The 25,986-nt window shown below is 46.2% G+C and overlaps 1 protein-coding gene and 1 non-coding gene across 3 annotated transcripts in view; one reads left to right on the top strand and one right to left on the bottom strand.

Moving 5' to 3' along the window:
- The first annotated feature begins 575 nt into the window (after nt 1–575).
- Nucleotides 576–25,986, top strand: part of Map3k4 (mitogen-activated protein kinase kinase kinase 4) — a 91,135-nt gene continuing 65,724 nt past the window's right edge. Inside the window, exon 1 of one of the 2 annotated variants that reach the window (XM_028772749.1) lies at nt 576–873. In XM_028772749.1, the coding sequence (XP_028628582.1) occupies nt 743–873 (131 nt within the window). In that variant the 5' untranslated portion in view covers nt 576–742. The remainder of the gene's footprint in view (nt 874–25,986) is intronic. The other variant, XM_028772750.1, reaches the window with a different exon arrangement.
- LOC114625496 lies at nt 20,610–20,744 on the bottom strand. Its single transcript, XR_003712088.1, has one exon. It is a non-coding gene; the product is annotated as a small nucleolar RNA SNORA17 (small nucleolar RNA).

Here is a 25,986-nt window from a genome sequence, read left to right as displayed (position 1 = left end):
ATTGCTGAACCGAATCTAGATTTCAGATATGGCATGTTTGGAACTCAAAGGCTGTGAAGCCGCGCAAGCTAAGGATGAATGAAAGTTGCTCTGCTAATTCAATTCTTTTAATAGCTTCGAATCTTTACAATTTCTTTATCCCTTCCTTTCGCCTTCAGTGTAGGAGCTGTACAAGTTTCTGAAAAAGCGCTTTCTAACCTTGGGATACTGAGTGAGGACGGCGTCCTCTGCTGCCTGACTGGTGTGTCAGTCTGATGGTCTGAGTCTGCAGAAGGCCCACACTTCCATGTCAGAACTGTGGGCGTCTGGGTGACATCATCCTTATTCCGAAAGGCAGAATCCAGTGGTGCAGAGACCTTGGGCGCCAGTTTATGAAGCAATCCTGCTCGCCCAGACAACCCTACCTCTCCAAGTGTCTCCTGTGCCCTTAGCCTCAGGACCTCCCGAGGCCACCCGCGGCCACCCAGCGACACCTGATTTACCACGGGCCAGTGCGCTCCTCCCTCCCGCCTGGCCCCGCCCAGGCGGACTCGGCCGTCCGCCGAGGCGTGTCCCTCGCTGCCCGCCGTAGCCCGGCGCTCAGCCGGCCGCCGTTCCCAAGATGGCCGCTGCGCGCACGGCTCCTGCGGCGGGCTAGAGGCGGAGGCGGAGTCGAGTCACTCCCTCACCCCGCGGCTCCAGGTCTTCCCGCACCAGGCTGCAGCTGACGACCCGCCGCGGTCATGCGAAGCTCGGTGCACGGATGAGAGACGCCATCGCCGAGCCGGTGCCCCCTCCCGCCCTCGCCGTCACCCCTGCAGCCGCCATGGAGGAGCCGCGGCCAGCACCGCCGCCACAACCGGAGCCGGAGCCGGAGTGCTGCCCAGCGGCGAGGTGGGTGCACGGCTGCAGCCGCAGCTCGGAGGGAGCAGGGTGGCGCGTGAAGGGGGCGTGGGGTCCTCGGCTGCGCGCCAGGTGGGCGCGGAGCATCCGGACCTCCGGTGGCGGGAGGGGCGCGGTGCAGCGCGGAGCCCTGTGCTCTGCTTCCGCGCGACCCCTGCCCGGGCTCGGAGGCCGAGCTCCCGAGCGACCCCGACCCTTGCAGTAGTGCTCCCGGGGGCCCAGCTGCAGACGGCCGCTGCTTGCCCCGGCCGCCGCCGCTGCCGCCGCCACTGCTGCTCAGGCTCGGATCTGTGATCCGATGGAAGGAAGGTGGTCCGTCTTTCTCCTTTTTCCAGGAAAAGAGAGGCGTCGTGCCTCTCAGCTCCTTGCTCCTTCGTCCCTTTGCAGCGCGCCTCCCAGCCTTCTGTCCCCAGGGCGAAGCTTCACGTAACTGCAGACAAGGTTCCTTGCCCGAGATCCTTTTACTGTCCTCTGGCAACAGCCTGATGCAGTGTTGTGCACGAAAAAGCTAAGGGTTAATGTGTGAAACTTTGCTACTGCAGAAAGCTCCAAGATGGAACTTTGGTACCCAAAGTATCTGTTGCATTCTGTTCCATAGAAGCTCTACTAATAAGAGTCTTAAAGTTTTAATTGGGAGGGTGAACTCACGGTGTCTAGATTTTGTGTTTAAATGCCAGTTCTTGGCATCCCAGGATAAGCTTTGGCTGCCCCCTGTCCCCTAGAGTGAAAACACTCCCACAACTCTTCCTGGCTTAAGGTCTTGCTCTATAACCCCAGGAAGAAGGCAGTTAAATAGCTTTGCTTTTTCCTGCTTGGAGAAATAGCAAATTTATAGTTGTAGTGAGACCTGAACACGGGAACCACTCACATCCTTGCTTGTCACCACTGGGCTGCCTGAGAGGAGTTTTATTTTTTCAAAGCTGAGAAAGCTACTGCTTTATTTTTCTTAATTTCAAGATAGTTCTGTGACATCTTAAGGGGCATTTTCTTTGACGAATAGTACAGGATGTTATTAGAAGTTTTATCAGAGGGTTCATAATTTTCTTAAATGTATTGAGTTGTTGAGCAATTTTTACTCCTTTAATCATTATTTTAGAAATAATAAATGAGTCCTTACTTAATGCTAGAAATGTTTTATCACTTAACCATTTCATTTGTTAATGCATTTAATCTTTACACCAGTCTTGTGAGTTAATTCTGCTATTCATCTCCTTTATGCAAGAGGAAACTGAGGCAAAAGGTAAAGAGCATACGGAAGGATTAACAGCCCGTAATAAACAAAAGTCTGGCTGCCTAGTTTGTGCCTTAATTATGAGGAAGAGGGATGATTTCATACCCACAGACCCGACATTATAATTCTATGTAACTGTTCTCTGGGGAGAAAATGGACTTGAGTGTTGTTAGGGATAAAACTCTGCTATAAAAACGCTGCTTTTCTATTGATAAAACAGCCTTGCTTTCCAGCCAGGATCCTGTCTCTTTGTTATAATAAAAATAGGTCAGGATAATGGGCTTCATCCAACTTTAAGTGAACAGCAGTGTACAGAACAAGAAGATCTTTGAAGTATTTTTCTTAGCAACATTGCAGTTAATTTTACAATAGCAAATCTGTAGAGCAGATATTTTTTTTTTTTTTTTGGTAAAGCTGTTGCTTTGCCTTTTTGCTGCAGTAATGGACACTGCCTCCTCTTCAGTAGGCAGGGGTGACCTCTGGCACGATTACTGTACATCTGTGGTAAGCGATGTTGCAGGGGAGCGCCAGTTGTTTATATACGGTCCACATTCTTACCTATTCACAAGAGATTCACCGAACACATTCCGAATCTACTCAGCGCCTCCTCCTAACACACCGGCGACCACTGATGTGTTACCCAGCACTACCAGGTTAACTGGCTTTCTGGCAGACCAGAGTAAAGCTGTTGACATTGTTGTTCATCTGCTGTGTGTGTGTGTGTCATTGATCACGAAGGCTGTATTAGCGCACAGGTCTTTTGTAGGAGTCAGGCCTGTACATGTTGGCCCCGAAAGCTGTATGGCAAGTGCACCGGTGGCAGATGCCAGCACCCAGGATGTCTGCTGTGGGTGCGCTTCGCTCCTGACAGCGAGTTATGCAATGATGGAAGAACAGAAAACAGGTTGCCAGCTGACTGGGCTCTGTCATAGCTTTAGCTCATGTTGTCCACCTTGGGTATGTGTGATCCCTAGTTCTGGTAGAGAACTCTTGAAGATGGTAACAGTTGTTCTTAGTGATTAAACTTTTGAATAAACATTCTTATTTGTTTTTCAAGCATCTGGGTCACTTTTAAGAGGGTCCTGATATGCTTAGGAGCACTATTAGAATTAATTTGAAGCAACTTAACCCTTGTGATTGTTTTAGATTTGTGCATTTAACAAACACCAATAAATTTGATACTAAGTCTAATACAGTGTTCCTGCCTATTGCAGTCTTTGCTTTAAAATAGTTATGTTAGATATGGTCTCATTGCTCTTATCCACTGACCTTGTGAGTACAGTGTCAATAAATCTCATTCTACCCTTTTCTAACCAGCAGCTTCATTATTGACTCTGTGTAGTGTGGCTCTTCCAAGTTCACTTGTGACAATGGGTTTCACTTCTTTACAAGCGTTTGAGCATCCTCACTTCTGGGCGGTTTAATCTCTGTCTGCTCTCTCAGATCCCCGCCTTGAGCCTGGCTCTCCACCTTGAGTCTGGCTCTCCCCCTTGAGCTCATGTGTTTCTGTCTTGACTCAGGCTGTCACCTTTTACTAATCTGGTGAAGCTCCATACTGTTTTGTATCCGATGAGTTTTACCTGAACCACTTCAACAGTAGGTGCTTTTGCATGGGCAGCTTTAGACAGAGGAGCAGCCAACAGGCAACACAGCCTCCAGCAATGACAGAAACTCTGACATGGATGTGACTTGACTCTCCCTGGTTCCTTTAATTGTCACTTCGTGAAGTCGTTTTATTTTCTTCCTGTGCGTCCTCTTCATGCCTTGAAAATCTTGTTCCGAAGCTCTCCTGGGAGATGGGGGTACTTGCAGATCTTGCATCCTTGATGAGTAGATTGCCTTAACAGCTTCCTGCTGTCTGGTTCCTCATTCCTTGAGGATTATCTGTTCATAGCCGGCTCCTGTCTCCATCCTCCCTGTAGACCAGGTGTCATGGATTCTGCTTAAGGACTTAATGTTGTTTACAAGTCAGCAGGCCATTGGAAATAGTTTTAGTAAGGGGAAAATGGAAGCATTATCAGGAAAGGAGTTTGACTCACAGTTCTTGGTTATTCTAAGCTAGCACTGCATTGGCAATGAGTGAGTTCAGGTGCTGGGCCTCCGCTTCTTGGGCACAGCAGTGGCTCTGTGTAACTCTGGCCTGTAGAAAACCCTAAAATAAATATATATGTGTGTGTGTGTGTGTGTGTCTGTGTGTCTGTGTCTGTGTGTCTGTGTCTGTGTGTGTGTCTGTGTGTGTGTCTGTGTGTCTCTGTGTGTGTATGGCTGGTTTCAAAGGACCCTGTAATTAATTCCAACAGACTGAGGAGGTAGCTTTCTCGTCTTGGGCACAGCCATTGCTTCTGCTATGAGAGACAAGGGTCTTTCCTCTTTCTTGACTTTACAGGGCCACTTTGCCCAGCCCTCATCACAGATTGCCCTCCATTGGATTACATAGTTTGATTTTAACCTTTAGTCTTGATTTAATTAGATTACGGCAGCCCCTATTTGTTTGTTTTTCTGTTTTAATTTGGGGTATAGTGTGTCCTTACACATAATTGTTAGGAAACCCTCAGTGGCAGAGTAGGTATTTTTTCTCTCTTCATAATTCCCCTGTCTCCCACAAAGAGTCCTTTGGAATAGTTTCTGACAAGGAGTGGTAAGGATGTCAGTACTTGGTGCCTTCTCAGATACCTTTTGCTTATTCTGTTCATAAAGGATCCTGATGATATGTGGTTTTTCTGGATTTAAGTGCACATTTTAAAAGTTAATTAGAATTCTGCAGCTATTAAAAACCTTGTTGTTAAAGAGCGTGTAGTGACATGGGAGGTGCACACATTGCAGGTCGTTTTGGTGGGGCTTGACTATTTTTAGAAAGATCCCCAAATACCTCTGTTGTGTGATGTGCCCTGCACTGAGCTCAGAGTAGGAAGTGGAGTACCAATAGGATTTGTAAAGGACAGTTCCAGTCGGTCCTCCTCCCTGCCTCCCGGCTGGAAGCACCTCTATCTCTAGCTGCAGGAACCCATCTGCCCCTCCCCCTTCACAGGGAGCTCTGCCTGTAGGAACCGACCCCATCCCAGATGGTGGCCTTGGGCTTTTTGCTAAGGTTTGTCATGTCAGATCCTGGGAAAGGAAACTCTCAGTTTGATAATTGAAATGCATCATTTGAAGTCAAGCTGAAAGCTAACTCCCAAAAGCTGAGGCTAGCCAGCCCCAGAGAGGTTGTTTGGGCCCAGATGGTGATGAGAACTCCAGAGAAACGTGGAGGCTTCGAGGGGCTCTGGCGACTTAGATCCCTTTCTGCTTAGTTGGCTTCCCTTCCCCCTTCGGTTTGACCTGTAACTAATAAATTCTCTATCCTCTCTCATTCTTTCTCTCTTTCTTACCCTCCCTCCCCCCTCCTTTCTTTTTAAAATATGGTGTTTGTGTTCATGTGTGCGTGTATGAACACATGAAGCTGTGGAGGCTGGAGGTCAGTGCTGAATGTCCTCTATTGCTCTCCACTGTAGGTTTGGGGACAATATCTTGTATTGCTCTCATAGAACCTGAAATTCACCATCTGGGCTAGATTGACTGGCTAGTGAACTCCCTGGATCTTCCTGTCTTCCCCATCCCTGACCCCAGCTCTGGGGTCACAGATGTCCATCATGCCTGGCCTTTATGTGGGTCCTGGAGATCTGAACACAGCATGCACTTCATTCACAGACTCATCTCCTCACCCCCCAAATAGTCTCAAAACTGTAAACTTGGTTAGGCATCTTAAAATCCTAATATGTAGCATAATCACATTTTTAAAAACCACACACAGAGAGAAAGCATTGGAAACATATCAATTTTTTTCTAAAGCTTTTCATAATGAGCATGTTATAAGTATTTTTAAATAATACATAATTATAGGACCTAAATCTCTCTCCCTCCCTCTCTCTCTCTCTCTCTCTCTCTCTCTCTCTCTCTCTCTCTCTCTGTGTGTGTGTGTGTGTATGTATGTGTGTGCTTGCATGCATGTGCATGTAGTGTGTGCATGTGTGTATAGGGTCATGTGCTCATGCATGCTCATACAAAGGCTAGAGGAGAATAGCAGACACCTTCCGTCTGTCTCCCTCCCTCTCTCCCTCCCTCCCTCCCTCCCTCCCTCCCTCCCTCCCTTCCTTCCTTCCTTCCTTCCTGAGACAGTCTCCTATGGAATCTACAGTTCAGCATTTTGGCCAGGGTGGCCATTCACCGGGCCCCCGGGATCTGCCTGTTTCTGCTGTGCACCCCACATGCTGGGGTTGTAGGAGTGTGCAGCCATTCCTGATCTCAGGTCCTTTTGGCTTCACAGCGAACACTCTTAGTCGCTAATCCATCACTCTAGCCCCGAATCCTTTTAAAATTGTATTTATATGTATGTATGCATGCATGCATGCGTGCATGTGTGTATGTAAGTATCTATGTATGTGTCTAAGAGTGTCTGCTGCTTGTGTGCAGTTTCCTGTGGGGACCAAGAGCCAGTGTTGGAGCTCAGTGGTCCTGGGGTTAGAATCTGTTCGGAGGCACCTGATGTGCAGCCCTCAAATTCCTAACTACTACACGTATTAAAGTCTCCTTATTTTGAATTGTTACTAAAAATTGAAATGTATGAGTTTCCATGTACCATATGAAGCGAATATTGTTACCAGATCTTAAATGAACTTAAATTTTACTTTAACACTTTTTACTGTGTCTGAATTACCCGGGATGATTAAAGCTAGATGTCTTTAACCATTTAGTTCATATAGTACGTCAATAGAGATAAAAGAACAGTCTGGTGTTCTGACGGTCTTTCATATTTACAGAGAGCTTCTCGAAAGCCCGTAACCGCCTTCCCAACACGTGCGCCTTCTTAACAAGCTCCGTCTGTCTTCAGTGGCATATTTGAGATGGCCTCCTTTGAGAGGGACATCACCCTGCTGACAGTGGGTGTGGCCGGTGTGGTCTCAGATCTCAGCCGACCACAGCCTCCCATAGTAGAGTGTTTGCTTCTCTGCACGTGTTTGCTGACAGCCAAGAGAAGGCTGGCTTTCCACTTGCAAGCGTTCGCTCTTCCTGTTCTGCAGACCTCAGTGACTGTGTTACTGTCCTTGATCTCACAGAAGGCACATGTTGATAAGGCTGCAGTGAGTGCTATTAGGACTACATTAGGCATCCCGTCAAAGTGTTTCATAGATGGAGTCCATGTCAGCGCTGTTTCAAAAGGACTAAGCCAGCTGTAGAGCAGTGTGAACCCTGTGCTGTGAAGCTGAATGGGTTGCCACCTTAGGGAGTTCTTTACTTGTGAACTGTTTGGAGATGCTGTACTCAGATTTTCAGCCCAGGGCTGTTAGAGGTCAGCTCTAGAGCTGGCTTAGAGAAATTAGTAGGAATTGTTAACCACTGTAGTCTTTTGGTGGTGGTGAGGGCGTTTGAAAAAAAAAACCAAACCAAAAAACCCCCAACCCCTTTAATACATTTATTTAAAATCTGAATTTTATTTTTTTTTTGTTTAACAAATTGTGTTCTTAGTAGCTCAGATGGCTTCAAATTTCCTATGTGGCCTAGGATGGGCTTTGAGATTCTGTTCTTTCTGCCTCTTTCTGGGATGTTGGGATTGCAGGTGCGTGCCACCATGTCTTGTTTATACAGTTTGGGGATTGAACCTAGGGCTCTGTACATGTATTTCACAATAACTCTGTGTTTCTCATGATCTTTGATAGCACCCACCCCTCCCGTTACTCTCTTGCACAGGCTCTTCCTACTGGTCTCTTCCTCTTTCCGTGTGATTACCCTGATTAAACTATACTTGATTTTCTCACAAAAAATTTTGAAATATTTTCTTTTACATGTATTTAGTTTTTGCTGAAATAAAGAGTTAAGCATTTACTAATACGAGTCTTAGGGATGGCCAGCCCTTTAATATGCATTTCGTCATACTTCTCAGCCATGGAGAGTCCGGAGTAGGAGGAACTTGAAAAGATATGCTGTGCCTTTCAGTGCAGAGCTATGAAAGAACCATGCGCAGACTGCAGTTGCCTCAGGTTACAGCTCAGGAGCAGGTCCACAGATTCTTGCTTCTCTCGCCAGTTATCACCCTGAGCCCGGGGCTCCTCAGCCACCAGACTCACGTGCTGAGCTTCAGCTCACCCCACTGGAGCAGCGTTTCGTCCTTACGGCGTGCTCTGTGTTCTAGAGCAGGTAGGCTTGCTGAGATCAACTAGAAGAAAGATTCTTTTCAGAAAAAAAAAAATGCAAGGAAAAAAAGGAAAGACAAGAAATGCCCTCTCAACTCATTGTACTCAGCTTTCTCCCCATTAAAATGTAGGGCCTGGGATATAGAGGGGCCAGAGCGCAAGGTTTTACATCAGTGGTTAATCTTATCTAGGCTGTCTTTTAGAACAAACGAGTAGCTCAGGAACCACAGTAGGAATGTGACCTATAGTAATACACTTTGGAGACGTTTCAACGTCCTGTATAGTGGAAATAAATTTATGATACATTTGATTCTGTAACATATAATCTGTAGTAATTATTATATTGCAGTAAATGTTCATTTTTACCAACTAAATTGGTTTTAAAACTCACCAGGGGATTGTGACTTTGATTTTCAAGTACATGGTTGTACTAAAAACACAAAGGATGCTGTTGTACTTTTTACACTGTCCCTCGAGGCTGAGTCAGGAGAACTAGTGACAGTGTTTACCAAATGACTGTCAAGATTTGCATTCGGAATGTCCTCACTAGGCACATATGTTTGAACATTTGGTCCTGATGTTGGTGGTTTGGGGGAGATTGTAGAACCTTTTTAGGTACTAGGCCTCTCCTTGAACCCGTAGGGTTGTACGGTATAGATTTGAAGGTTTTAAGCTAACTGAACTTCCAGGTAGAACTTTCAGCATCATGGTCTGACAAGATGTAAATAAACTGTGCCCCAAGCTTCTCTTACCACAGACAGACTTCCCCACCATAATGGACCATGTTCCCTGAACCATGAGTCAAAACAGGAGTCTCTTCCCTTGTATTGCTTGTTAGGTATTTGTCACAGTGACAAGAAAAGCAGTGTCAGAAATTGTACTCAGAAGAGAGGCCATTGCTATGACTGTGGTGTGTAGGCCATTGCTATGATCATTGCTATGATCTATAAGGCCATTCCTGTGACTGTGCTAGCTATAAGGCTGTTAACTAGGACCACATGATCTCTAAGGTTGTTACTCTGACCATGGTCTGTAGGCCATTCCTGTGACTGTGGTCTGTAAGTCATTACGATCACTGTCATCTGTAGGCCTTTGAAACTGGTTTGTGAGAGGAATGTGGAAAAGTTTGGAGTTGCAGGCAAGAAAGCCCTAGAATGTTGTAAGCAGAGCTTAATAAGATATTCTTGATGGAGTTTGGAGGACCAGAATATCAGTGTGCATGTAGACAGTAAGAATAGGCCCAGGAGGTTTCAGTGGAGGACAGGAATCTGTTGGGAGCTGGGCTAGTGGCCATTCATGTTACAGTCTGGGGAGAATTTGGCTGACTGGAGATTCTAGCGTGTTAAAGATGTCAGGAACATGGGGCTCCTGTGGAAGAGAATTAGAACGAGCTGACTTCAGAGATAGCGGGTGGATTTCTTTGGTGGAAATGAGTTCAGTAGAGCATGACATTGGGGGCGCTGTGCTGTGGTTGCTCACTGCTTTGAGTCAGGTTTATAATGAGTTTACAGAGTAGCAGAGATGTGTAAGGACTGTGAACTTTGGCAAGTAAGAGTTTGAGCTTAAAGTTTGCACAGAAGTGCTGTCGGAGAAGCAGTGATGACATTCAGAGCAATTCCTGTCACGGAGAGAAAGTGCACTCCAAGTGTGACCTTAGAATGAAGGTGCCTCCAAGGTGCTGTGCTCCAACCTGACCACTGATAAAAGTGCTTCCTAGCTTCAGCGTACAGAGACTTAGGCCACTGCAGCTGTGGGGAGCTAACCTCCGTCTGCGGGCATATCTTGATGTGGTTATCGTCATGGTCCTGGTGTTGTGTGTGTGGATAACAGACGGAAGAGTTATGGGGCCGTGGAGGCTTACTCGAAGGTCCCAGGCTGAGCTAGGCCATGTGTAGCAAGCAGGGCTGGCGTCCCTGTGTGAAGTTCCTTGATAGGTTGTGTGTGCAGCTGTGCAGGTGACATCTAAGTGACTGGATTTCAGGAACGTGGGGGCTCCTGTGGATGAAAGCTGAGGGTACCAAGTAGCACTGGCCAGAGAGAGAGTTGCTCTCTGTGCTGCAGGCACCAGTGCAGTGCAACCCTTTGGCCTCTGAGCAGTGTTAGCAGGAGCCCCAGCTTGTGGACATGGAGCTTCAGGCTTTCACGTGCCCCGCTGGGTCCCAGTCTTGATTTGGCCAGGCTTTCCGTGCCACCCTCCTGGTCCTCTCCTATGAAATGGGAGATTTTTCCCTCCATGCTGCTATAGGTTGGAAGTATGTTAATCAGTGTTTTGATTTTACAGGGGTTAGAGTTATAACATTTCCTCGATTCTGAGAAGACACCAGCCTTTTTAGCAGTGTAGGAACTGTAAGACTGTGAGGCCTTTTAAAGTATGGACTAGACTTGTTTGCATCATGGATGGTCACGTGTCTGTGGGGTCTGTGGAACAATACTATGGCTTCAGTAGGAGATGTCTTCCCCAGGCTCACCTGTGTGAACAGGTGATTCCCCTCCTCCCCCCAGATGGTAGTTGTTTGGGGAGGTTGGGAAAGCTTTGTGGCCTGGGGCCTCGCTGGCAGGGGTAGGCTGCAGGTGCTGTGCTGGCCTTGCAGCTCTAGACTGTCTCCACTGTGTCTGGAGCTCTCTGAATCCTGCCCAGTAAGATTTGAGGAAACCCCTCCCCAAGCCCCTGTTGCTCCCATTGGCTGTGGGGAGTAGGGCTCTCCGCCCACCATGCTGGATGGACGATATTACTTGTACTGGGAGTCAAGCTAGGCTCCCGGTAAGTTGCTTCTCATCAGCGTTGGTTTGGTCACTTGGTTGAGAAGTTACGAGAACGCGGATCGAAAGCAATTTGGAGGAAAATAGCAAGATCCTTATCTCAGGCCAGACCGCATCTGTCCTGTGGAAAGCTCTCCGGTGGAGCAGGTGGGTCTTACGCTGTGGTTTAAAATTTAGGATTTATTTAAGAGAGTAGCACTGGGTCGAGTATGTGAATGGATGCCTTAGGTGATTAATTCACTTTTCTCTAAAACATGGACCTGTGTCTTAACGTCTTCAAATAGTGTAATCCTTAAAGATGAGAAGTGGAATTTATTTATCTTTGATGTGTATGTGTGTGCGTGGGGGGGGGGAGTGAAGGAGAGAGAAAGGAGGGAGAGAGAAAGGGAGGGATCATAAGAACACATGTAGGCTTAGGATAGAGAAGTCTTGCTTTCTTCCTCTCTGTTGCCCTGGATTGCGGTTCCTCCGTTTGTGTCTTTGAGCCCTCTGGGTTTCTGTGCTAGTGTGCTAGCAGCTGCACGTGCATGAGGTGCTCTCACTTGTTTGTTGTCTGCTGTAAATAAACTTGAAGCTGCTTGAGGCCAGGACAGGAAGTCTCGTTGCTTCCTTGTCTCCTCTGCTGGCTGGGTGCAGACGGTACCACGGGTGCCTCCTGGCCGAGGGAGGCAGCGCTGCGGGCGGGTGCTGGGGAGAAGGCTTCCCTACTCGACGGGCTATGAACCTTAACTGTGATTTGGGGAAAGTGATTTAACCTCTTTTCCTTCGTTTGAAGAACAGAGACAGTGGTGGCTTCTGCTTCATAGGTTACTATTGACTTCTCTACTGAGTGCCCAGTCAGTGCCATTATTGTATTTCTATTCTGTTTCTTGTGGCTTAAGGTAGAAGGAAGTGGGAAAACCCACTGTAATTGTCTTTGAGAGCCATCAAATACCTCTTAGAACTTGAGTTTTTCCCGTCTTCAGAAGCCATAAACTTGAGAAAGTGGAATTTTGAGATCCAGCTTTTCTACACCATCTTTGGCTTCAGCTGTTACTCTTGTGCACGCCCCTGCCCTGCTTGAAATTGTGATAGGTGCTTGGCAGATCCTCAGCCATGTGGCCAAATGCTCTGCTGTGACTGCGGATGAAATATCTTGTTGCAGTGAGGGGAGACAGCCAGCTTTTTCTTTGGAAGTTCTTAGTTGTTCATTTAACTGGACATTCGTGTGTGTGTGTGTGTGTGTGTGTGTGTGTGTGTGTAGCTTAGATTAATGTGCTTTTCAGTTTTTAAACATTGTACACTATATTTAAGAATACGTTTTTCTCTTTAATTTGATATACTTCCTTTCCAGAAAGTACAAGAGGTCTGCTCACCAAATTAAAGTAACCTAACAAGTCAGAAAGGCAACACAAGTCCATCTTAGAAAAGTTACAGAAGTGTAAAGGCTCAGCAGCCACTGCTCCAGGCCCCTAAGCTCTGCTTGGCGCTGTGACAGTGTCGAGCAACAGCCGTGTTTGTCGCTCTCTGACACTGGTCTCCCTTGTAGTCTCTTTGCTCCATTGTACAGTTCCTAATTCCCCATATCATTCCCTGTGATGTAGCAATGGCGGGCATGTCCGGCTTGTTTATGTGATATAACCAGCTGAATTGCTTTATAGTGTATTTATGTTTTAAATGGTAAAACACTACACATTCAGTGACTTGATACAAATATGAGTGTGCATTTTTTACTATTTCATTTTTTTAAGGATAGATCTCTTGTTTGTAAAATGGAATTGTAAAGCTCTTGAAACTTGTTGCTAACTTTTTTTTTTTTTTTTTTTTTTTTTTTTGGTTTTTCGAGACAGGGTTTCTCTGTATAGCCCTGGCTGTCCTGGAACTCACTCTGTAGACCAGGCTGGCCTCAAATTCAGAAATCCGCCTGCCTCTGCAAGTGCTGGGATTAAAGACGCGTGCCACCACTGCCCGGTGTTGCTACATATTTTTAAAAATAGAAATGTACCTTTGTTTTTATTCACTGTGGTATGAAAGACTATGCACCGGACAGTTTAAGAACAGGATCAGTCCACTAAGTTTTTAGGAGTTGTGTAGAGTGTATTAGTCTTGTTTTTAATGACTGTAAATGAAATACCCGAAACAGACCAACCCAAACTTCTGTAAGCCGTAAGTTCAAATATGGTGGCACAAGCTCCAGGCACAGCCCCTCCTGACTTCATCACTTTATGGCAGATAGCAACGGCTGGGAGCTGGAACTTGTGTGAGCAAGAGGTCCCATTGCCAAACAGGAAGCCCAAGTGAAACTGGAGCTCTGAGAACCACCTTAATCCCTGCCGAGGGCACACCTGCAGTTGACTTTGGGACTTCCCACTAGGCCTTACTGCTTAAGAGGTCTCAGCATGTTATAGTCACTGCCACTCTGGGGACAAGTCCCTAACATATGAACCTGTGGGGACAGACCATATCCATGGCACAGTGTAAGCCACGAGGGAAGGGTCCTTATTCAGCAGTAGTTCAGACACCCCTGGTCATCCTTTCTGTCGTTCTTTAGTAATTCTTGTTCTGCTTTATTTCAGTCAGTAGTCTTGTGGACCCATTTGGGAGTTCCAGAAATCCAGACTAAGCCTACTGGTATTTTCTCAGAGTTGTTCAAACATGCATTCAGAAACCTCTGCCCAAAAGTACCTGGCATAGTCCTTCTTGCAGGCTCTGAGATAGCCCCAAATAGCCTGCCCTTGTGGAAGACAAGTACTCTGGCCTGTGCTGGTTGCAGGTGCTGCTGGGAAGTAGCAGAGGAAAACAGAAGCCAGTCTGTAGCTGCAGAGACTAAAGTGGTTCATAGCTTGCTGATAGCTTAAAGTGTACATGGCCAGTGGGCATTGCTTGTCAGAATAAGGCAGTTATTGCAGATGTTTGGTTGCTCCTGCCACATGCCAACAGGATAAAAGTCAATGCAGAAAGCTCAGCTCACAGTGTTTATGACATGATGGCGGCCTCGGTGTTGAAGGAAGCACAGTGGTTGCATCTAGTTTCACCCAGTAGACACATGCTCTCCATGGAAGAGAGATGTTTAACTGCAGTGTAAGACAGTCTAAGCACGTATTAGATTACACTAAGAACCTGTCAAAAGTACCAAAGAAAGACTATGCCCCAACCGCTGTGAATATCAGTACACACCCCAGAGATCAGTTATATGAGTCCTTAAGGACAACTAGCTTAAAGCATGCTTCACTCAAATGAACAAGTGAATGCCAAGTGAACGTTCAGAAACATATCTGAAATTATGACTAATGATATCAAGAAAAGTAGTGCCAGGACACCAAGAAATGGAAGTCTGTTACAGCTAGTAAGTGGATTGACAGCTCACTCACTGGAATTTCTACAGCAAGCAGTTTCTGAAATATTTATATTTGACTTGTACAGATTTAAACTGGTGTGTGTGTGTGTGTGTGTGTGTGTGTGTGTGTGGTGTCTTGTCTCCTGATTGGAATTCATGAAAAGTAACATCAAACTATCCCAATTATTTTAAGTCTCTGGTTTTCCAGGAGCCTTCTGGGAAATCTCAAGGACAGTTTTAGATTCTGCAAGTTGTCAGATCTGAATACAGTGGGATCAAGGTGGGTAAGAACTGCCGTTGGCTGTATACTTAACGAAGTGCAACAGACTTCTCAGAAGTAAACATAGCCAGTGCCATGTAAAGGAGCTAGAGAGACGCTGTCGTAGGTGGTCATGGGTATAAGTTGGTGTGTAAGTCACAGGCGGCACACGGGACCTTTGCTTGTAGATAGGTAGTATGGAAGGTAGGGGCCCTGCCAGCTCCATTAAGAACAGACCAGTAACCCAAGAAGCCTTTGACGTGGCAGCACAGCCAGATTTTAGTTTGCATGTATGTAATTTGATTCTAAAATATCAATTAAAAAATTAAGAAAATCAGCTTTGACTATAAGAAGTAAAAACCCTTCTCTGTGAACCTTCTGTAACTTATCACTAACAGATTGGCATATATGTACCCTTTTGTGGCATATAAAAGAGGTTTCTACACCTAAATTATGTTTAATAATTAATGTTTTCATACTTTACCTTGGTCTAGTTATAACCAGTGTTTAGTCATAAAGTTAACTCAGTTTAGTACCAGTGAGATGTGGCTCAGTGGTTAGAGCATGGGCTGCTCTTACACTGACAGGTTAGAGCTAGGGACCTGGGTACAGTTCCCAGCACATACACAGTAGCTTATAGCCATTCGTATCTCCAGTTTCAGGGACTCTCTTGTCCTCTTCTGGCCTTCGACCTTCGAGGGCACATCGTGCACCCGGGGATCGAATACAAGCTGTAGTTATCTAAAGATTTAGTCAATCCAGTATTACAGTAGGGCTTCTTATCAGATAGCGACTCAGCTTGATTAAGTGTGAATTTATATTCTGTGTTAGCTTATTCAGTTAGTAAAGTTGCAGAAGTTCAGGAAGGGTCTATGGAAGAGCAAAAACTTCTTCATAGTTTAATTGATGTTGAACTACAGGCTCATTTTCCCTTAATTTGTGGCAGTTTTAATAATACCCACTTTATAAGAAGCATGGTTTATTTGTAAGGCATTTGAAACAGCTCCCATTAGACACATTGTGATCAACTTTGGCACAACTGTCTAGAGGTAGGAAATGCAGTGAGGGGCGAAGAAGACCTCTGAGTTTCAGATGTGGAAGTAGACACGCTCATTTTAGGCAACACATTGCAGCTGTGCTGAAGCTAGCACAGGTATAGGATCTACCACATTGCAGCTGTGCTGAAGCTAGCACAGGGTTAGAATCTACCACATTGCAGCTGTGCTGAAGCTAGCACAGGGTTAGAATTTACCACATTGCAGCTGTGCTGAAGCTAGCACAGGTACAGAATCTACCACATTGCAGCTGTGCTGAAGCTAGCACAGGTACAGAATCTACCACATTGCAGCTGTGATGAAGCTAGCACAGGTACAGAATCTACCACCGAGTAGGTGTGTGCCCGGCGGGTATGGATCTTAACTGATTTGAGTGCACATCATGATGGATAAGCAGACAAAGCAGAAAAATGAGCAAATCATACGCTTTGTCATCTTTCTCTCAGAGAGACATGATCCCCGTTACCCATTAATCTGTTTATAGAGATTAGCAGATGATCAGACCATGAAACCCACAGAAATCACACCGAGAATTGGCATCCATTCCTTACTCTTAGGCCAGTGGTGAGGGCCAAGGCTTAAGAGGAGGCAAATTCACCCTCGGTCCCTGATTACAAGCTCCACTCGGAGATCCTGAAGACAGGGTCTACATCCTGTCCGTTCCAGCTCCAATTCACAGCTGGCAAACTGGAGTGGAAGGCCAAACTGATTTTACTTAGGCTGCTGCAGGGGAAAATACTCGGTGAGCAGGAATAGATTTACTTACGCTGCTGCAGGAGAAAGTACGTATTGATAAATAGGAATAGAAGCAGGGGAATCCTGGCTTTGTGAAACGTGGGCGTCACTGCAGGAGGAAAGGTGACTCTTGTCTCAGGACGGGGCCAGCCTCTGAGATGACTCCTTGTTTGTTGTCTGTCATGTTCAGAGCTCAGAAGCTGTGCAGGATATATCATGAGGCACAGACATAATGTCCAGTACTCTGAACTCTTCGTAATGCTAAGTGTCTTCATTTGGATCAGATAGTTGAAGGAGTTCATATGGTTGTTTTGCCTGCGTGTGCGTGCGTGCGTTTGTGTGTGTGCGTGTGCGCGCGCGCGCATGCACGCTATATGTGGGTGCTAGAAATCCAACCCTGGTCCTTTGTAAGAGCAGTCAGCACTCTTAACTGCCGAGGCCTCTCTCCAGCCCCTGAAGTAGTCTCCCTAATCTTAAGTGTCTGTGTCTACATCTTTACAGAAACTCTGTATAGAAAATCCTCACGTAAAGTCATTGCTTTGGTCCTACAAACAGTGATTACACTTCGCTTCTGTCTTCTGTTCACACAGTGTTTTAAAATTGAGTCTTGGAGATTATTTCTTCAACTGCCAGATCTGTAATCTTGAAGATGCATTGTAATTTTATGTATCATTAAAATTTATTAATCGTTAAATTGTAACAGTGCCTTTTAAATACGTTGGTTGTAGGATCTAGGGAAATATCAGAAATTACAGTATTGAAAAATATGTTAAAATCAGTGAGGTATAGTTTTGAGTTTTGCTTTTAGCTAAAGTTTTAGTGGCATTTGTGTATGGCTGGGCAAGGCTTCCTTTACACGGTCCTGATAAAGTCTCAGGATGGGATGGATGTGGGTCAGGGAGGGACAAGTGTGATGTGCTTTTACCGTGTGCATTTGGTTCAATCTTTACCTGCCAGGAGACTCTGGATGGCAGCTGAATAGCACTGTCCCTGTGCTTTCTCCTTTGTCTTCAGGAAGCAGTTTGTGATGTTTTAAGTGACTGGTGAGTTAGTCTGAGGCAGGGCTCTTGCTCTGTATTTAGGTGGTCCTGAGACCCATTGCCTTCCTGCCTCACCCCCCAGGCGCTGTGATTCCAGGTACAGTTTGTATCTTTATAAGTCCTGTTGGGCTTTTTACATGTTTCTGGTTCTTTTGCTATTATAAACATTCAATGTGTCTTTCCACCTCAGTCTTGATGGATATTCCAGTTGTTTCAATAGAGTAAAATCCTGGGGTGTCTGATCAGTCTTAAGTACAGGATTTTTCTGTTCAGTTGGATGTAGTAGGGGCCCACTTTTTAAGGTCTTTATATGTTGCCGAATGTTCAGAATGTTTGTGCAAACACCCAGAGTTTATTCTTGTGCTTTAGTGATGGTTTCAGTTGTTATTAGGCTCTGGAGATGGGTACTTGCCACAAAGCCTGATCATCAGAGTGCGATTCCCAGAACCCATATAAAGGTGGCAGGGGAGAACTAGACTCTACAGAGTTGTTGTGTTCACTTGTGTGTCATGGTGTGTGTACACACCCCCCGACTCCGACCCCAAATTAAGGCTGGTGCGATGGCTCCATGCTTAAGAATACTAGTTACTCTTGCAGAGGATCTGAGTTTAGTTCCTAACACTCACATTGGGCTGTCCACAGCTGCCTGTAACTCCAGCTCATAAGAATCTGAAGCCCTCTTCTGGCCTTCCTTGATACTGCATTCACTTTGCATAAACCCACACGCAGACACATAACACTTTATTTAAAATAAGATATAAAAATAATAAAATAAGTTATCACATTTCTTGCATCAATATCTTGTGTTGATCCACTGTTTTCATTTCTTCCTGTTATGTTTTGAAAACATCTTCACGTCTTTCCTCACTGAACTTCCTGAGGGTAGTGGCTGTCGGCTGTCATGGCAGGTACTCTCTTTACCTCTGTGGCTGTTTGTACTGCATGAAATTCCCAGGGTGTGTGATGAAATGCATGGAGCCGTCGGAGGCTGCTTTGGATGCTCATAAGGCACTCCTGCAACATTTCGGTTTATTATGACCTGTCTAAAATAGTTTCTAAAGAAGTAGACAAGAGACTGTGAGGGGAGGGAGGCGTCTGAGGAGAGGAGGGTCTATGAGGGGAGGGAGGCGTCTGAGGAGAGGAAGATGGGAGCAAAGAAAGACAGCACTGCTGTTTTTTCTCATGAGTGGAAATATATATACATGTACACACACAAACATACACGCACATACATGTACATGCATATACATACATACACACATACGTACATACATATACACATGTACACTTTTTAAACTTCTTTTTTTTTTTGGTTTTTCGAGACAGGGTTTCTCTTTGTAGCCCTGGCTGTCCTGGAACTCACTCTGTAGACCAGGCTAGCCTCGAACTCTCGAACTCAGAAATCCGCCTGCCTCTGCCTCCCAAGTGCTGGGATTAAAGGCGTGCGCCACCACCGCCCGGCCTTTTTAAACTTCTTATTGATCTTTGTAAATTTTATTTCATGCACCCCAATCCCACTCCTTTCCTCCTCCCCTCTTACCCGCCCTCCACCCTTGTAATCTCTCCCCCAACCAAGAAAAAAATGTCACTGTGGAAGCTGTAAGTGTGTCAGTGTGCCCCACAGTGTGTAAGTGTGTCAGTGTGCCCCACAGTGTGTAAGTGTGTCAGTGTGCCCCACAGTGTACCCCTCTGTCCACACTTTGCCTGCAAATGTTCATTGCAGTGACTCATCGATCTGGTACGAGGCCTCTGGCTTCTGCTGTTCTGTAATACTGGAACCTCACTGGGTTTCCTCTCGGCTATCCTGTTGTTGCTCTGTGTCATGGAGGTCCTATAGTTTTGGATCTGCAGGACCAGCCCCTTCATGAGTTCCAGCAGTTCATAGATGGGGTAGATGTTGAGGTGGGTCTGAGCCTCAGAGGCATCTGAGCTGGTCCACTCACCTTCTCTCTGCTCTCATGCCCATGATGAGGCCAGCTCACCAGCAAGCCCACAACCAGAGCCAACTCTCCCCTGCGGCCCAGGCGAGGTACAGGGCCTGCTCTTCCGAGTGCTGCAGTAGGTAAGGAACGTGGCCAGTCTTCCCACTCTTATGAGCTGGGACCAGCTCTTCTGCCCACCGCTGGTGGCAAAGGTAGAAGGGATGGGAGGGGATCTGTGCCACTGCATGGCAGGCAAGAGATACTGTCTGCTGTTCAGCTCTGCTGACCTTGGGGCCTCCTATGCTGTAGATGGCAAGGGGTGAGGGTAGGGGAGGGCATCTCTCCCTTGCCCACACTGTTACATGGTAGACAAGCTGTGGGGCCAGCTCTCCAGTGCTCACACTCACCCGTCAGTGTCAGCTCACCCACGCCCCTGTCACCAGAGTCAGCTATGTTGTGCTGTCTGGGCAGGTGCAGGGCTTCCTTCCTCTGTAAGAGTCTGCAGCTGGTGAGGGCAGGGCTAGCTCTTCTGTTCTCACGACCCCAGGGCCAGGTCTCTTGCCTGCTCAGGTGGTGAGGGGCAGAGGAGGGAGGAGGGTATCCTCCATTATCACTGTCAACTCCCACAATGGTTACTGCGGGGCCTGCTCTCCCCTCTCAGGCCTCCAGGGCCTGCTCTCCCCCCGAAATGCCCAGGTGAGGGCTGGGGCCAGTTCTGCACAGCTCCCAGACATCGTGTCTCCAGACAGCAGTCCAGATTTGGGACATCTGCTTGGCCTTTGAGATAGCAGACATCTGCTGCTGCAGGGCCTGGGACACATACGCAGCCTCTTGGTAGTAATACAGGCCAGGACCCCACCATGGTCCCAGGGGACATCCCTGGCTACTCTCATCAGGCTGTTCCTCAGGACCCTCACGTCTCCAGCTCTGCCTCTCTTCACTGTGCCCACATCCTTCTGTTCCCCTTTCTCTTCATTTCTCTACCACTTGCATGCTCCTCTTAGTGATGCCCAGGGTCTCTGAGAGTCTGGGGTCTGCCCAGGAGTGGCCCCAGGAGTGTTATGCCCATCTGTGCATTATGGCACTGGGTGGGGGTCATCTTGGGTGTGGTCTGCCTCCTCCCTATTGCCCCAGGCCTGTGCAGCACAATTAATTACTAGTCTTGGTAATTGTCTAGGGTAGCTCCCTGTCCAGACCCCTGGAGCCATACTGATCATCATCTTAGACTCTCCTTTTCCAGAGCATGTTAGGCTACTAGTCACTCAGATGTTCATAGGTCAGAACACTGAGCCTAGGTAGACCTAGCCTCTCTCCTCTCTGCCACCTACTGACGCAATATGACACAGCAGCCACACCTGCAGTGCCTCTAGGGGCAGCAGCACGTACACTTATATGTCCTATTTATATGTGACGTGTAACAGGAGGAGTTCTGTTTGGAGTTGGAGAGTGGTATGGAGGCAGATGTAAGCAAGATACAATGATAGATGAATGGAAATGTCATCATAAAACAATTAAAACAAGAGAAATTATAAAAAATAGTTTGGAAAGAATTCTATATGGTATAATACGCGGGCATAGTATTTGAGAGAAAATACCCAACTTTAGCCTTTGATTTCAGTGTGCCTCAGTTATGTGGTCTTTATTGCACCGCAAGGCTACCCCTGACGTGAATACTTGGTGCTTTTCCTTTGACACTTCACTGGTGTGAGATTCTGGCTTAGCTTGTAGTAAGAGAGCCACAGGAAGAAGCCAGAGTGAAGGCTTTTCTTAGGGTTTCTAGTATTGTGATAAAACACCACGGCTCAAATCAACTCGAGGAGGAAGGAGAAAGATGGCTGGGTGTAGTGGGAGATGCTCGCCTGCTCACAGGAGGCCTTTCCGATGTGTGTGGCTTGTGTTTTGTGCTCTTGTAACTTCACCTCGTAGCTGCAGTGCACATGCCTCCTGTGTGGCCAGCCTTACTGATTCTTGGCACGCTGCCTTTTGCTTTCTCAACACGCTCTTGTTTTCTGAGGATGAAATGTAAGTGAACGAGTAGAGCTAATGAAAGGCCGAGGCACACTTTGCTTTTGGGCTCCTCATGCAAGGCTTCTGTTTCTATTTGCACAGTGGAGTTACACACCTTAGAGTCTCCTGGGCGTGGTACCTGACTGAGAGTTAATGCAGAGCCTGTCATTAGGTCTCTGTTTCCTCTTGTCCTCATATAAATAGAATTGCCTTCTTTTCAAAAGCAGCTCACTTGCTAGTGGCCTTTAAAGTAATTTTTCGGAATTGGAATAGTAGGTGATTAAAATGGGCTAGCAGAGGTCCTTCCCTGTTCCCTGGGATTTTCTGGATGCATTGCTGGTCTGTTTCCTCGAAAGACAGACGAGGCAACCTTCCTGTGTTGGAGTGCAGCTGGCTTGTACGTCTTCTGAAGTATGTATTGGAAGTCTCTCCCCCGAAAGCCTTCCATCCCTAGGACATCAGCACTCAAACTGGTTTCCTGGAGGTTAACCAGAGGGCTGCAGATCTTGCCCTCATCTGTTTGTTAAAAGCGGCTTTGTTGTGTTGCATTTCACATGTTGTATAATGTGCTAGTCCAGTGTGTCCAGATCAGTATTTGGTGAGCATAGAGCTGTACAACCATCGCCATGTGAAGAAACCTTTCAGCTGCAGATCCGCCTGTCTCGTCTCCATCTGTCCCAGTCTGCCTCAGTGTGCATGGATTTCCTGATTCTGGATGTTTTATGTTCATTCAACCATATATGATCTCAACTGGCTCCCTTCACTAGTGTAACACTCTCAAGTTTCATACACGGCACAGTGTGTGCTGTTTTCCACTCTTCTGTGTGGCTGAGAGATGTTCCACTAATCATGGACTGCACTTTATCTGCTCAGTGGGGTGCCGGGGTGTTTCAACATTTTATCTCTTAGGGATAATGCTGGCATGGCCGTGCATGTACTAGTTTTCTATGATATGTCTTGATTTTTCTAGTATTTATCTGCCTAGGAGTAGAATTGCTAATCACTTAACTTGCTCAGCATGGCCCCACAGTTTGGCGTTCTCACCAGCCATATAGAGGGTTCTGTTTCCTCTGCTTTGGTGTCAACACTTACCTGACTGTTGGCCTGTCCTCCTGGGTGTGGACTGCTCACTGGGTCTTGATTAGCATTTCTCATGTATCATGTCATTGTCCCTTTTGGACAGGTCTCTGATCAGATCTACGACTTGGAAATGTTTCCTCCTGTATTTTGAGTGTTGTTACCTTCTCATTTATAATTGCACAGAAATTTTGCATTTTGCTGATGGCAGTTCATCAGTTTCTTGGCCTTTTGTTTCTTTGACAAAGGATTTTGTACCAGAAAGATGGCACTGCTGCATGTAGGGTCTTAACAAAACACTCCTGTTTGCTGCCAAAATATCTTAGCTCTTAGCTCTTACACTTCCTTGGTCCACTTCAAGTTCACTTTCTTTGCCTCGAGCTCCAGTTCATTGTTTTCAGGATGTCTGGCTGTCCATGCGCTGTCTGTTGAGTACTCTTTCCTCTGAACGATGTTGATCATTGAAACCGAAACTTGGCGGCCTTTGGAATGGGGGTTTATTCCAGAGTCTCAGTTCTGTTCCATCGATGATACATCTGGCTTTACTGTCTTGTCATTTCTTTGTGGCGTGATATGGAGCTGGTTAATCACAAATCATTGTGGTAAGCTGTGAAAGTAGGGACAGGAGCTTTGGTTTGCGTTGCTGTCCAGGAGTACACTGGTCTCTGGTCCCTGTGACACTGCATGGATGTGGTGCACATACCTCTGTCCCTTGTTCTTTCCATGGTAGAGTCTGTGCACAGTGTGTGTCAGGGTATGTATTGCCTCAGTAAAGGTCCTGTGTGCACCGAGTGAAAAGAAGATGACAGAGATTCTAGAGATTAGTCAGCTTGGTATTAAGCTGTAAAGAAACGGTGAGAGTCAGTAGAGGTAGAATTGCCTTGTAAGAGGACTTATTACTGAATATAAAGGAGAATTTCAGATAAGTGAACTGTCTCTATCTGAGAAATGTGTCACCTTTGTGTAGTTTGGTATTTTAAGTGATGTCAGTTTTCCCCGTTAAATTATTTTAAATATTTTATAATCTTTCTTAAAACTAAGTCTTAAAAGAATCTTTGTGCTCTCATCCATAATCTGAAACTGGGGCCAGGGCCAGATGAGGTTAATTGATACCAACAAATATGTTGAATTTGACTATCTGTAAATATTTTCACTTTCAAAACCAGTGGGTTTTTTTCCCTTTTGTATCAATTTGTTTTGTTTTCTTTTTTTAAAATAAAAATTCCCATCTGTTCTTTTCCCTAAAGGAATCCCTATATATATAGTACCTGATATGTTTAGCTTTGTTGTAGTTTGACTCATTGTCAAGTGTTGCTTTTCCTGTATATGTTGCAAAATAAGTAGTGTTATTTCACTTTAACACCAAAAAAAAAAACCCCAACAACAACAACAAAACCCTTAAAAACAAAAAAAAACAAACCTGCATCACCCCCCCAAAAAAAGCCCAAACCAAATCCAAAGGACAACTTTTTGGGTTATAAAAATATAGGTGTACTTCCTTTTAGTGATAACAGTAAACAGAGCCAGGAAAGGTAGAATAAACATAAGTGTAGAGTGCCTCCTTTTGACACTGAGTGCCAGGCAGTGTGACCCTAAGTCCTGAGACAGGAAGCAGACAGAGGAGCCTTTTTCTTCCTGGATACTGTGTCAGGCTGAGTTGCACGGAGGCAGCCCCAGGCAGCAGGGTGGAGAGGCAGATTGAACTTTGGAGCTGAGACAGTTGGAGGCTGAGGGAGAGTACTTGAGAGGAAGGAAGAATACAGAAAAGGGCTGCAGGCGTCTGGTGTCTGTCAGGCCTCTATGCTCTGCAGCCACAGACACAAGTGTTTAGGGCACACACTGCTAATGATCAGGCAGAGCCAGCCACTGAATTGCTGCTTTTTGGGAATGGTCCCCAGAGCCAGATGGAAGGCCAGCGTGATGATGAAGAATCTCTTGTGCTGGACTTGGGGCACTCGGTACAGACTTGGAGTTCCTAGCTTAGCAGCAGGGCTGGACTGTGCCTAGAGAAAGGCTTCTCTGCTTTTCTCTGCTATTAACCTTAATCAGACTTGAAAGGAAGCATGAGGGTTGCAGGGAGTTGGAAATAATTTACAGCAGTCTACCCTCACCCCAGATCCTAAAGCCTAACAGTAAAGTCCAAGTAATAACACTGACTTTATGACATCGATAGCCAGTAAAAAATGACCGGTTACAGTACATAGCTGCAATGTCAGCATTGAGGAGGCCGAGGCAGGAGGATCATCTTGGGCTACATAATAAGCCCTTCCAAGACAGAACAAAACAAAACAGAAACATAAAACTAGTCATTCCAGTAAGCAGGAAAATATGACTCACAGCCAGGGTAAGTCTGCACTCGGCGATGACAGTCCCAGAAATGTAAACAGTAATGGCAGCAGCCCAAAGTGCTGTTACCTAGACAGTGACCTTTAAATACCTAAAATACACAAGAGGATTCTTGTAGAGAGGCCTGGGATGAAAGGTTTGCCCTCTGCAGTGACAGCCAGAGCGGGTGCTTGCAAGGTGGGCACTGGTCTGTGAGCTTGGGAGCATGGCAGCAGAAAGTGTGGCTGTGGTGCAGGGAGAGCAGCCAGGAGGCACCGAGCACAGGCTCAAGTGGCACAAGCAGCTGGATTCCAGACATGGATGGCGTGGGCACACTGGTGCAGGAGAGACTAGTGGCCGAGAGAAGCATTTTGAAGAACAGCTTCACATGCAGGCTTCACTCATGCGCAGGCTTCATTCACACGCAGGCTTCACGAGCAGGCTTCACAGGCTTCATTCACACTCAGGCTTCACACACACATACACACACACACACACACACACACACACACACACACACACACGCAGGCTTCACGCTGCTGCACAGGAGCCCTACAGCACAAGGTTGTTACCGTGAGGTCACTGCGTACTCTGTTGGTTGTCAGCCCTGTGAGGGACGTCAGCTGCTTTCTCCTCCATACCCTGTTCATAGTAGCTCTCCTCCTATGTTCACACCCCTGGAACTCTGACAGAACCAGCCTCCTTTGATCCTTCATCAAATCAGTTTTTCTTAGGTTTCCTTAAAATCTTTCCTTCCAAAGGCTTCGTCTTTGTTATGTTTAGTCATAGCGTTGGGAGGATTGTAATTATCCTTAAATTAATGGTTACTTAGTTCAGTGCTAACTTCCTTAATTTGTATTTTTTCCTGGTATGTGGGGAGTACTGCCCCATCTCAGACGGTGTCATAAAATATTGAAAATTAAAATCTGAGTTAGGAAACGCCTTAACTTTTACGTGATTTCTCAAGTATGAAGCGTGTGCATGTGTATTCATGGTGTGTGGCGGCAGCAACCATCGGGTGAGCATAGAGTTTGAGTTTGTTTTGCATCTGGTGTCTGTATCACCATGGTGTCTTGTGTTTGTCAGGATGAGACACTTTGAGCAGAGAATCTGCTGGATAATACTTATCTTAGTGCCTCTTAACCTTTTTTGGGGACCATAGACTGAGAACGTGATGGGAACTGTGGAGTAGAGGTGCACAGTGAGGTGC

Source organism: Grammomys surdaster, unplaced genomic scaffold (assembly GCF_004785775.1).
Source record: "Grammomys surdaster isolate TR1022 unplaced genomic scaffold, NIH_TR_1.0 218, whole genome shotgun sequence".
Taxonomy (NCBI): Eukaryota; Metazoa; Chordata; class Mammalia; order Rodentia; family Muridae; genus Grammomys; species Grammomys surdaster.
The sequence above is the reverse complement of the archived record's forward strand: the minus strand, read 5'-3'. Positions and strand labels throughout refer to the sequence as shown.